The 14,119-nt window shown below is 35.4% G+C and overlaps 1 protein-coding gene and 1 long non-coding RNA gene across 2 annotated transcripts; both read right to left on the minus strand.

Moving 5' to 3' along the window:
• Window positions 1-50: 50 nt before the first annotated feature.
• Window positions 51-7,679, minus strand: rhof (ras homolog family member F). Its single transcript, XM_027141123.2, has 5 exons — window positions 7,416-7,679; window positions 5,133-5,220; window positions 2,464-2,573; window positions 2,073-2,207; window positions 51-1,199 (listed from the first exon to the last, which is right to left on the minus strand). Exons 1-5 carry the CDS (start codon window positions 7,527-7,529, stop codon window positions 1,029-1,031), a joined length of 618 nt encoding a protein of 205 aa, XP_026996924.1. The 5' UTR covers window positions 7,530-7,679; the 3' UTR covers window positions 51-1,028.
• Window positions 7,680-9,485: 1,806 nt separating this feature from the next.
• On the minus strand, window positions 9,486-14,103 carry LOC113639362. Its single transcript, XR_003439813.2, has 2 exons — window positions 13,054-14,103; window positions 9,486-11,857 (listed from the first exon to the last, which is right to left on the minus strand). It is a non-coding gene; the product is annotated as an uncharacterized LOC113639362 (long non-coding RNA).
• Window positions 14,104-14,119: the final 16 nt, after the last annotated feature.

A 14,119-nucleotide genomic window follows, 5' to 3' on the forward strand; every position in this document is an offset into this window, starting at 1 on the left:
GCGTGTGTATAGTGCAGAGTTAAAGCTGGATTTATCCATATAGACTGTCATAAATTTTAAAAATAGATTTTAATATATTCTAAATGCAGCATCATCATGAATTAAAGGTGAAAACATATTATATAATACATGTTAATAAAACAGACAGCTTTATGAAGAACAAAATAGCAAGGTTTCCAAAAAATATCATTAATAATTACACTTATGATTCCCATGAAAAAAATCTATGACCAAATATTGCAAAGTTTTTCAGTTTGTAACTGATCATTATTTTGGGTGGGGCTTCAGTCAAGGAAGGCGTTTGAGTGGTGGAGATGAAATCACGTGATGAAATTTGGGTTTCTGATTGGTCAGACCCAGAAATGACCCAATAGGGGGTGCTGTGGTTCTATATATTCCTACAAATATGTCAGCCAGTGCAGTACAGTGGCAGTGTTAAATGTCCCTGCAGTGAGTGACTCAACACTGCGCCACCTGGGCCAGAATTAGACAACACTATATGAACCTGCTTCACCTGTACTGTGTTCCCTCATCCACTTCCACATGGCTGCTCAGTCAATCAGTTGACCAGATTTGTTCGGTCCAAAGAGAATTGGCTGATGGTTTCTTTGTATTGGTGAACAGCCATGCTCATGCCTCACTGTTAGCACTGACAGCAATGAAGTTATCAACACACCTGGACATTTAAAGCCCCACAGAATGAGCATTATCTCCTGAGAATGTTGTGAGATATAAAACACCAGACATGGTGTATTTCAGTTGTGTGACGTAACAGCACTGATTTCACAGTAATGTGTGAAATGTTGAACTGGTACAATATGCACTAATTAACATTCACTAGCGTGTACAGGACACCTGGATTAATTTGCATTAACATGCTAATGTGCCAATAGCAGCATATCTTCTTGCCTTCTCCATTCTATTAAACACTTATAGGACTGTATTACAATTCCCTGTGTCTTTATACAGTCATTGAAATAAAAAAAAAGCTACACAAGCTAAAGAACAATGTTCTTCATCAGTTGATGTTACATTATATGACATTTTTTCCTTCGCTTCTTTCGGACGTGCCGTGATTTGCGACTGTGATCCAATGCCAGCTTAGTGGCTTCTTTAAAAACATCCTCTACATTATCACGGTGTTTAGCTGAACATTCTAGGTAGAGTGTAGCACTCATCTTCCTCTGGGTCTCCTCTCCCTAAACACACCAAAACACAAAGGAAATAAGTTACAGTATACTAAACACATTAACACACAGCGAATCATTGTACTGAAGACATTGTACTGAAGACATTGTACTGAAGACATGATTCACTGTGTGATTCATTGTACTGAAGATAACACACAGCGAATCATTGTACTGAAGACATTAACACAGTGAATCATTGTACTGAAGACATTAACACAGTGAATCATTGTACTGAAGACATTAACACACAGCGAATCGTTGTACTGAAGATAACACACAGCGAATCATTGTACTAAAGACATTAACACAGTGAATCATTGTACTGAAGACATTAACACAGTGAATCATTGTACTGAAGACATTAACACAGTGAATCATTGTACTGAAGACATTAACACAGTAAATCATTATACTGAACATACATAACACAGTGAACCGTTATACTAAATGCTATAACACAGTGAATCATTGTACTGAACACCATAACACACAAAGTGAACAACTATAATGAACACCATAACACACAGTGGATCATTATACTGAACACCATAACACACGAAGTGAACAATTATTCTCAACACACCAAAGCAGAGTAGACTATTAAATAAAAAAATAAAAAAACACAACATAGCACAAAGTACATCATTATACTGAAGGCCATAACACACTGTGAACATTTATACCGAACACCATAATGCCCAATAACACCACAATACACAATGGACCATTGTACTAAACTGTTAATACTATGAGACACAAGGAACTGTTAAACCTGATTACAACCATTATGACCATCTATCTGTACAACTTTATGTTTATATATCCGTCTGTTATATTTAGTGTGTGCAGTTTATTTGATGTCATCATGATGTCATCACTCACCTGAATGTATGTGATTGGTTCGAGGTCAAGTGCTCTCAGTTTCCTCATCTTCTCTTTGTCCTTTCTTAAATCTGTCTTACAGCCAATCAGAATCACAGGCACATCACGGCAGAAATGATTCACCTCTGGATACCACTGCATGCACATACACACACACACGCGCATGCACAAACACACACACACACGCACGCATGCACAAACACACACACGCGCACCCACACTGGTGGTCAACATTTTTAGCTTTATATAATGTCACTTATATATATATATATATATATATATATATATATATATATATATATATATATATATATATATATATATATATATATATATATATATATATAGAGGATGCATATAGATATAGCTTTTAAATCTTTTTTAAATGTACCTTAATTAACACATTGTCATAGCTGGTCGGGTTTGTGACATCGTAACACACCAGGATGAGATTTGCATCCTGATAGGAGAGTGGCCTCAACCGGTCGTAATCATCCTGACCTAACAGCACACACACACACACACACACACACACACACACACACACACACACACACACACACACACACACACACACACACACACATACTGTAAAGTACACTTATATTTAACATTGGGCATGTATGTGATATATTCTTTATTTTTCCTTATACTGACTAAAGGCATATTCTGATGTTCATTAAAGCATCATCATCATCATCATCATCATCATCATCATCATCGTGTGACAGAGCTTTGTGTCTGAGTATTGCAATTGAAAGCTGTGTGTACGGTAAAACCACATCCTGTCTCAGTCTTCCTGTTCCTTAGAAACTTCAATGCTCTTACACACATACATCTGGTAATGATAAGAACACACAGAATCATCATAGCTGCTGCTCTAAAGTGCTGTCACAATGTCCTCTGTTTAAAAAAAATGCCACTGGCAATTCCACTGAATGATCAGTATTTACTTTGATGGTTTAGGAAACAAATTCCTTTGAAGCAATACAAAACAACATAACAGTATATCCGTAATAGATTGACACTAAACTCTATGATGGTTTACTAACTGCCTTACAACAGTGTATTAAATTAACCTGTTTACTCTAATGCTAGTTCTTAAGTTGACCTTTACTTTACTGGCTCAGTATATTACTATTTTAGAAACTTTATGCAGAGAACAGAAGCATGGCCTGTATTTCCACAAATATATTATACATCATTATTAATAATTCTCTAGTTTTTACAAATAGATGGCTAGATTAGACAGATGTGTCAATATGTTACATAATTCTAGCATGATATAGCAGAAATATTGTTGTAAATTTTAAAAACCACAAAAAGCAAAAAAAAAAAAAAAAAAAAAAAAGGAAATTGTAGCATGTGTGCTTCTGGTAAAAGAAGCTACATTTATTAATAGACTGACATTTAATAAATTATGACACTAATTATGGCAGTGGTAGTTCAGTGGCTAAGGTTGGACTACTGAGTGGAAGGTTGTGAGTCTGCTACTCCAGGGCCCCTCAACAAGGCACTGAACACTCATTTTCTATGAGCTAAATGTAAGTCGCCCTGGACAAGGAGCATCTTCCAAATGCTGTAAATGTAAATTATTATAAACTATTGTTCAGTTTGTTTTTTTCAAAGTGTTGTGAATCCTTCACATTATTTACGTATTTCATTATTTTCCTGTTGATAGTTTTGATGGACTGCTTAACACCTGTCTGAGAGTGGAGTGATGTGTTTGCACCACAGTAACAGGATGCGGTGTTTCACCTGCAACTCTCTACTTCCTGCAATGTAGACAACGACAACCGCTTCGTATCATATCCGGAATATATGTTACCGTCGAACTCATAACGTATCAAAGTTTTCTGGGAAACTGTAAACATCTATCTCAGCACAATGGCACGGAGACGTTTCAGTAATAATGAACGTCGATCTGTAAAACATTACAATATGCCCAGATGTTAAAAAAACTTCAGTCGATTCAGAATCAGAACGGGGCATAATGTCTTTGTATCACTTGACTTTTACCGCTTTGCTCAAACTGACAAACTGAAAAAAGTGAACTCAATATAAAGAGCAAGTATCAGACACTGAAATTTCCCCTTATTTAATTTTGTTAGTGTGTAGGCAAAACAGTGAGCCATATTAAACCCTGAATAATCTATATTATAATAGACTTATTACACTATACAAAGTTATTAATAATCTAGCTATAACCTGATTGTGGATTAGCCCTCCTTAACATAATGCTACTCTGCTCCCATGGTATAATGTTAAAATAATAGTCAGAAAGTTAGCTAAACTAACTTTTATGGTAGTATGCAGTTTAGCCTGTTTACTATGAAGCTTGTTTTTACAGTAGCACATTTACTATTATGCTAATTTGTAATTTCGCCTGTTCATTATCATGCTAGTTCATAGCCTGTTTACTATAATGCTAATTTGTAATTTAGCCTGTTTATTTTCATGCTAGTTTAGATCCTGTTTACTATTATGCTTATTTGTAGTTTAGACTTTTTTGCTGTAAATCTAGTTTGCAGTTAAGCCTGTTTCTATTGTGTGGGTTTGATATTTTGTCCAATTTTCTATTAGTCAGCTAGTCTTTAGTTTAGCCTACATATTCTAATGTCACATGTGGGTTGGCTTGTTTTCTGTGATGCCAGTCTTTACTAATGAGCTAAATGTTTAATTACAGTGTTTTTGCACTGTTCGTTCTGTACACACGCTAATACAGGATATATATACTGCATAACACTACATACGCACAGTGCACTCATTTCATATAACTGAAAAATGTAAGGTGTGTCTTGTTTCTTCGTGTTACACACTGAGGAATTCACTATAAAAGAGTAAGGTGTGTGTTTCACCATCTTTGCTGAACTGCAAAGCAGTAAGGAATGCAATATAAAGAATGGAAGGTGTGTGTGTACAGTATGTGTGTGTATTTTCTGACGTGTGTACCTAAGGAATGTAATATATAAATTGGAAGTCGTGTGTGTGTGTGTGTGTGTGTGTGTGTGTGTGTGTGTGTGTGTGTGTGTGTGTGTGTGTGTGTGTGTGTGTGTGTACCTGCTGTGTCATACAGGTTCAGCTGAATCTCTTTCCCACCATGTTTCACTGTTGTCATGTACTTTTCAAACACTGATGGAGCATAAGTCTAAATGAAAAAGAATACAATTGTATGAATAATAAACATTATTTAATACTTTTACTATTAAGATTAATACTAACTTTAATACTTAAATAAAAACATATATATATATATATTTATATATATATATATATATATATATATATATATATATATATATATATATATATATATATATATACGCTTATATACTTAGGAAAGGATAAAATACAGAACAAACTATTGGTCAGTTTCTATTTCCTGGGCAGTTGGTGAGGCAATGGACCCCTGAGCAATAAACCCCTGACTCCTTCAAAATACCATTGCACCAATTTCAAGATCCGTTTGAAACCCAGCAAACTGCCAGAGACTATAAAACTTATAAACACAACACCAAAGAAATGTGACATCCTTTTGATGTCAGTGTTGCAAACTACTTATAAACTGACTGCTTAGAAATACAAGGTAGTTGTTTAAAACCACATTCATTCATTTTAACCACTTCCTGTGTTGAAACTTTAAAGCAGGAAGATTAAGCTTGCTAGTGAATTCAATTACGATTGATTTGTAATTATATTAATTATTGCTATTACATTTTTTTTTTTAATTTAAGCTTTTTATGGAAGGGCAGTAACAAATGGCCTTGAGAGTGAAGTGTGTGATGAAAGAATGTGAACAGAGACAGTAGTGAAGATTCAGTGTGTATACACAACAGTAGTGTGTATAATACAAACCTACGGCAACCTTTCCAATACTGAAAACCACTATGGCTAGGACAAAATGGAGACTTTTATTGACCTTTCACAAATACACTTCTTCAAATCACACTGACAAGTTTTGCAACTGAAGTTCCTTCCCTCATATTCAAAAAGTACTGGCACCTGTTAAAATGTTTCTGTTAAGGTGTTCATGATAAAGTGTACCTGCCTGCCATTGCAGAATCAAAGGCTCTGAAAGACGTCTACTGAAACTAGATAACCAGGGTCTCAAAGATAGGGGGTTTTGAGGCCTGGAAAAACATGTCTAGAATGAAGGGTTGCTCCAGAGCCTGGTGCACAGCCGAAAGATTTGTCTAATTCCCCTAGTTGCGGCTCTTAATATGCAGTAAGACGGGATATAAAATTTAGAAGCTTATTCAAGTCAGTTTGGTAATTGTTAGGTTTTTGACTAGTCTGCTTTACCATGTTTACACGGAGTATGATTTTAGATGGGAGAGAGTTATTAAGGATTGATGCATCTTTTCTAGACATATTGAAGATGTAATTTCTCTCATTAATCTCTTTATCAACTGGGAGCAGCAGTGTGGACTCTTAAAATTATATTTTTAAATTACGGTCTATTATTTTTTTCCATGATCAATTTATACTTTATAATGTTGTACTTGTGTTCAGACACACTGTAGTGTTTAGACTATATGTTCTAAATCAATTTCCAGATTTCATTGTTGAAAATGTCATTTTAGGTCTCTCTTTCTTTTTGAATGTTGGGCTGGTCTTTGTATCTCAGTCTTTATCCTAGCTAACTCTGAGATGCAGTAATGTCACTGGTGATGCCACTGGATAGCTAGTTTAACTAGATACATTTACTCAAACAGGGAGAGTTAATGTTTTAAATCCTAGATCAATATCTTGTAATTAATTAATCTTTTTTTCTTTTTAGATTACTTCATTACATTATGCTGATAACAAGATTGAATTGTTTACTAGAACAAATTATTAAGCAGATTAAAATTTGTTTTGATTAATTGTTATTTGAATTTATTAGATTAATCGTAGGTAGATGTAAAACCTACGTTTGTTTTAGCTTGGAATGTATTGACCTTTAACAAACTTTAGACTGCTGCATCAATTTCCTAGTATCATTTTGAGAGACACTGTTAGATTGTCAACCTTTTAAACAGGCTCAGTTATATGTATTTAAACATAACATTTAAACTTAAGACTGTCAACTATTTTAATAAAACATTACTAATTATTAATTAGTACCTTTTTAAAGATCAGCCACAGTTATAACATATTTTTCAAATAAGAACAAATAAACTAAAGATTGTTGATGTCTCTGGACCGAGAACATATTCAATGTAACACCATTTTAAACTGTAACCTCAGCATTTAACAACCATGAATTTCCTTGTGAGGTTGTGCTCTCTTAGTGTAGTACATATTGTACAAAACCCTGGTTAGTGTAAAACCCTGTCAAAAAAAATTACGAGTTGTTTTCACCTCAGGGAAATCTCCTTTAGCATACACCATCAGCAGAGATGTTTTTCCACAGCCTCCATCCCCTACGATCACAATCTTCAGCTGCTGACTGTTAGCAGATCTGTTTTGCGTCATGTCCTTCTTTGGACTAGCAGAACCATGAGGACACACTCACACACCCTCACAGAGCCGGCTTAGATATATCACACCACAAGCTTTGTACTTCCTCCTTACAGCGTAAGCGTAAGATATTTCTTCACCAGCATTAGCTTTACCCACCTACAGTAGTAATTTTAAACTGAATGAATACGCATGTGTGTGAATATTTGTGTGTGTGTGTATGTGTGTGCACTACCCCCCCTCCACCACATGAGAGCAGAGCAGTTTCAGGATCACACCCTTCACACACATATATTCCAAACAATCAGGAAAAATCTTGTTCTCGTAAACATTGCACAGTACACACACACACACACACACACACACACACACACACACACACACACACACACACACACACACACACACACACACACACACACACACACAGAGATCAGCCATAATATGAAAACCACTGGAAGGTGAAGTGAATAACACTGATTATTTAGTTACAGTGGCACCAGATAAGGAGTGGGATATATTAGGCAGCAAGTGAACAGTTGTTTTTTTAAGTTTCTGTGTTGGAGGTGGGAAAATGGTTAGATGACTAAGTTAGAGTGTCTCCACAATGGCAGGTTTTGTGGGCTTTTACAGTATGCAGTGAATAGTGTACTGGGAAACTAACCCAGTTTACCTAACTGATAGTTGTACCAATCATGCTGTAGCAGAGCAATGCATTAAGTCATACAGATACAGGTCAAGAGCGTCAGTTAATTTTTTAATCAATAATCAGAATGAGGGGAAAAAATGTGATTAACCATGGCATGGTTGTTGGTGCCAGATAGGTTGGTATTTCAGAAACCCAATGCAATTGTTCACACAACAGTCACTAGAGTGTTACACAGGATGGTGTCAAAAACAAACAAACAAACAAACAAACAAACAAACAAACAAAAAAAAAAACGCGAGAGATGGTTTTGTGGTTGGAAAAGCTTTCTTGATAAAAGGTGTGGTGAAAAAATGGCCACTGTGGATTAAGCAGCCAGGAAGAATACAGTAACTCAAATAATCACTCCTTATAAATATGGTGAGCAGAAAAGCATCTCAGCATGTACAAAATATCTACTTATTTATGTCTATTTATTTATATCTATTTATGTATTTAAATATGTACTTATTTGTGTTATTAAAGGCCTCCTGCCAGCTTAGAGCAGTCTAGTCATTCTACTCTTATCTCTCTCTCTCATCAGCTCCTCCATGCACAGGATGTTTTTTGTTTTTGGCACCATTCTATGTAAACTGCAGAGAATGCTGTGTGTGAATTCATCAGTTTCAGACATAATCAAACCAGAGTATATGACACCAACAACTATGCCAATATTAAAGTCACAGAGATCAATTATTAATATTACCATCAATAATGGCTATTATATCACTAATGGCTGTTATATCACAGTGCTAACAGTAGCGTTATATAATGTAATACTGAACAGTGAGTTAATTATTGTATTGCATGACACTAATGACAAGACTATTATATAATAACGATAGAAGTATCATAAAGCATTACATGACAGTGTGTAGTATCTTGTGTCAATTTCACACTGTGTACAATTTCATGAAGACTCCTTTCTTATAGTTTTGCTTATTGTCTACAGTATACATATTGATGACGTTAATGAAATGATCGAAATCATGGCTTAAAAAAATTGAAGCAGAACGATTGAAGTAGAAAAACAGAACGATTGAAGTTCTACATACGTCACAGCTACAGACTTCAATGTAGACTAAATGTATTAAATATTAGTTATTGTAATTGGTGAATTAAATCTAAAGAAATATAACACAGTAAAACAGCACTTTCCTCCTTTTAAACACAAGTCACAATTATCTAATTATTATAGTATACACCGGATCCTACAAGCAAAACACAAATTGGACAAATAGAAAGCCAGAGCTGGCCTTCAAGATGATAAGGGATTGAAATCAGACAACAGTTTAAAAGGTACTTTATTCCAGTACATGTACATAACCATACAGGAAACACAAATATCTACATTTAAAACAGTAAAAGGAATTACAAGGCACTTACATTGCTACAAAAAAAATAGAATAGTAAGACAGTCCTCTAAATTTTATAATAGTGTTACAAAGAATAAGAAGGGTTGTAGTTTTAGAGCCATCTACTGAATTTGAATAGAGTTTGCAATGAAAATACTGGCAAGCCTTTCTAGACATGTTGCTTCTTTGTGCAGCTCCTTGCTGCATGGAAATAATTTGCTCATAATACATATTTCTTGGCAGTGGTGGATCAGAGGTTAGAGGACTGGTCTACTGTTGAAGATCTATCAATCTGCTGGTCAATGAAGATATTGAGTACAAATTCCTGCATCACTGAGACGCCACTCTTGGGTTTCAGCCCTCAACTGCTCACCAGGAACTTCTCAATTAGGTCACTTTGGCTAAATGGATCAACCAAATGAGGTTCATGTAAATGTAAAGCAAATGTAATTCCACTTGCTTGTGCTAGGTGTAGACAACACCCTAGATGTGCGTACTTAGATGTATGCTTTCTCTCTAATCAGCTACACAAAAAATGTTTACAAAAATGCCATAAGGTGTCATCATCAGAAAACGCTTGTTCCCATGTGAGCCGCTGCACAGTTGAGCATTGTGGCACCTGCTTTTTCATTGATTTGATGAGCAACATTACTGATAGCATTTTCTTCACATTTTCAGATTGAGATACTGTAGATACTTATTGAACGTGCTCAGGAAGCAAGCTGCATTTCATTGGTATATGTAAAACACCCTTTAAATGGAACTTCCTTTAATGACATGGAATCCAAGACACGGCAGTGTTCAGGGCGGTGTTTAGAGCGAACAGAGAAACCAGATTTTCTCCAATGAATTCAAGTGAGTCATACCCTGCAGTATCGCCATCACCCAAATGCACACCTACACACTCGGTGCTACTGTATACAGTGCTTTATTCATGATTTATATGTACATAGATACATAGACGATAGGAATGTGTAAATGATTCACTCAACAGCAAGTCAGACCTTTGATTGTGTGTTTTGTGTGTGTGTGTGAGAGAGAGTGAGAGCATGAAAAAACGAGAGAGAGCGCATGAGAGTCGGGGGGAAAAAGATGAAAAAGACTGTGGGCCTTAAAAAATATGCAAAATACAAATATCAATATAAAACAATTAAAACATTTGTATTTTCACATATACAATTGATACAGAAAGGTCTTTTTTTTTAATAAATGAATATAGAATTTTGTAATTCTTGCTAACAGGAATAGAATGTTAGTGATCCAAATCCTCTTAAACATCATTAATGTGCAGCAATTAAAATTTACTTGTTCATTTTCAAGATGTTCCAAGAAATCACCCTGTATTAACTGGCTTTTATAGACAAATAGATGCTTCCTGAACACGCCTCATTTCCCAGGCATTTTCCTTCAGTTTCCCAAAATCTTTCAGCATTTCATTTCAAGTACTGATTAAGAAGAAATGTAGAAAAGTTCCATCATTCAAATACATCTAGAAAGGCAGTTAGAATATTATCTTCTAGTATAAATTCTCACTTATTCAAACACTTTTGAAGCAAGTCTCAATAAAAACTACTTACATTTCAAAATGTTTTATTTAAACAGTGTGCGCAAAACCTTTAATCATGCCGTCATAGGTTAAACCAAATAATCTGACCTTTGAACCCTAAACTCAATCCACTGGAAATTCTCCACATCTGCAGATCTTTAACCAGCCAACACTGATTAGCTCCTAAATCTGCCGTTCTGTCGGAGCGTACTCACAAACATGGCCTGACAGATACCTATTCAAATGACGATAATCTTCTTTATGGATCCGTTGCACATGAAACCAGATTCCTGACAGCAGTATTTCTCTGTCCATCCCTGTGTGTGTTTAAAATAGAACCAGAACAAAAGCACTTCTGAAGGAGATGTGTGCCCTCCACCCTCCAGGCTGCTCCAATTTTTACTCCTGCTTTGTTGTGAGGTTGGACCGACTGCATGCTAGGCAAAGATTTTTTTTTTGGTCAAGATCTCCGCATCTGGGTTCTCATATCCGTTCTTTAGGTGCATCCTCTTTTTTCACTTGTACGCTTGATCGTTAAAATTCGAGCCTTTCCTACTGTTAACCCAGTTTACACTATTGACACGTTCCAGTATCTTAAATATTTTTTTCCAACCTAGAATTGCTATGGAAAAAAAACAACAACTGAAAGGACCAAAGATTTAGTATTATTCTGGATAGTTGCAAAATATATGACCTTTGGAATTCGGAATTCTCTCTCTAAAAAAAAATGTAGATAGTGTCCAACACAGCTTCCAGCCTAGGTGCAGAGAAGGGAATTAAAAGCATACAGTGCATTTAAAAGTGCATGCATTACACTGCAAAACTGTATAATAATATACATTTAAATGAATGCACAAAATGGGGAAACACAGTATACATACAAATCTACACAACACAAACCACTCACATATCACTTGTGCTCAAAATCATAGAACAAAATGTCCTTTCTTTCTTTCTCTCTCTCTCTCACTCCCTCTCTCTGCTTCTTGTTTACTCTGCAAACTCGTCCTGTATTGAGTTACTGTGTGGAACATTCTCGAAGGTGGGGTTACAGATCACGAGACGAGCAAATGTCCGTATCGCTCTGTAAACGAAATTTTAAACTACATGTCCGTCCTTATGTGGATTAAACACGCCATTTTGGATTCAAACCTTCCTGGTTAGTAAACCTTAGAATAAAAAAAATCTAACAAAAATAGCGCTAAAACGTCTGCGCGTGAAACGTGAGCGCGAGAATGCTGCACCTATATTGGCACTAGTAGGTCACCATGGCAACTCCAAAGCATTCATACTACCCTACTAAATAGTATGTGGAAACGTTATGTCGCACATTAATATGTGAAATACCATTTAGTGCGGTACGGTGTGATATTTATAGTCTAGCCACGTCGGCTTAGGCTTATTTGACGACATGAAGATGTTTTAAAATCATAACCTAATCTATAAACTTCGAATGAAGTAGTATTCACATACTATTTAGTGAGATAGTATCTGAGTATGGTTCCTCTCCCTGCTGCTGCTGCTGCTGTTGTTAGAGACTCCGCCATTTTGAAAACAGACAACAGCTAAGCAGCCATTAAAGAGCATGTTTTTCAACTTGACAAAAAGGAGAGCTTCAAAATTAGATTAAAAATAAAAAACAAATGTATTTTTAACAAGTCATTATTTTTCCTGATGCAGAATTGTTGTATATTGCCAAAAAGGCTAATGTAGGCTTGGTTAAAAAAAGAAAAAACTAAAGAAAAAAGAAAAACAATTCATGTTTGCTTTGCAAATAATTGTAAATTAGAACATGGTAATAAATGCAAATGTCCATGTGTGTGTGTGTGTGTATATATATATATATATATATATATATATATATATATATATATATATATATATACACACACACACACACACATACACACACACACACACATAAAAATCCCCTTACAGTAAAATGACCATTACCTTAATAAAAGCTGATGAAATCTCTGTCTGTCTGTCTCTGAGAAATGAAGAACTCATGCATTTTTTTTCTCTCCTTCATCCTGTCTTCAGAAAGAAAATGGGGGGGATGGTTTGCATAAAGGTTCTTAACAAAAATCAGCCCCAAGAATTTCCAGCAGTTTCACTCCTCAGAGGCTGCGCTCTTAAATTATGCTGGATTTAATTTTCTTAAGAGGACCAAAAAAGCACCATCAGGCAGAAGATGGTTATTCTGGCTTTGTTGCTCAGAGGCGTCGCAAACCGACCCCTCTGTAAAAACCCTGTGTTTAAGGATACGACGATGGGAATGAAAACGTTCCTCTTTCTGCTGCGTTTAGGCCTGATAAAATTATTCCAAGCCAGTGTAAAGGTAAATATCTCCAATAGAGCTTTACTGACTGTGTGTTTTGGAGTGACAGGGAAGAGGAGAGAGGGAGAAATCTGAGCAATATGCTATTAGGAGATTAAAACTCAACAGACAAGCAAAAATATGCCCTTGACACAAGGTCAAATAGGTTTAGACTACATTATAGTGCTCGTTTCGTGAAAATGTCTATAGAAAGAGGATTGTGAGTTTAATAACAGATTAATGATTACTTATTTGTCAATGAGAATTACATATGGGCTCCTTCATAAATCTATAACCAGATCAAAAGACATGGTTGTTGGTTATTATTACAGATATTATGGCTTCATACCAACAACCACATCATACCTGTGATTCAGCATTTCTATGCTAAAAGGCCAATCGTCCTTTCATTTCATTTCTTTCTCTCTTTATTTCTCTGTCTCACTCTCTGTCTGGCCTGGCTTGTTTTCTGAAATGTGAGAAGCAATCAATTTGAATGGATCTAAAAACAAAAACAAAACATAAAACAAAACAAAAAAAAAACAAACAAAAAAAACAGCCATGCAGGTGAATATTAAAAAAAAGCTCACAAAATTAGTGCCATGAATCTTGAATAATCATTAAAAAATAAAAAAAAAAAATCCAAATTTAATAATCATATACAACACTAAGCAAAGACAATAAAGATAAACTTACTCA

Source organism: Tachysurus fulvidraco, chromosome 20 (assembly GCF_022655615.1).
Source record: "Tachysurus fulvidraco isolate hzauxx_2018 chromosome 20, HZAU_PFXX_2.0, whole genome shotgun sequence".
Classification (NCBI taxonomy): domain Eukaryota; kingdom Metazoa; phylum Chordata; class Actinopteri; order Siluriformes; family Bagridae; genus Tachysurus; species Tachysurus fulvidraco.

Excerpts from the sequence above, each read along its gene's own strand:
- rhof (XM_027141123.2), bottom strand. The coding sequence starts at position 7,529 with ATGACGCAAAACAGATCTGCTAACAGTCAGCAGCTGAAGATTGTGATC. Across the intron at positions 5,221-7,415 it reads CTAAAGGAGATTTCCCTGAG|ACTTATGCTCCATCAGTGTT; the intron begins GTGAAAACAACT and ends TTTTTCATTTAG. Across the intron at positions 2,574-5,132 it reads GAACCTGTATGACACAGCAG|GTCAGGATGATTACGACCGG; the intron begins GTACACACACAC and ends GTGTGCTGTTAG.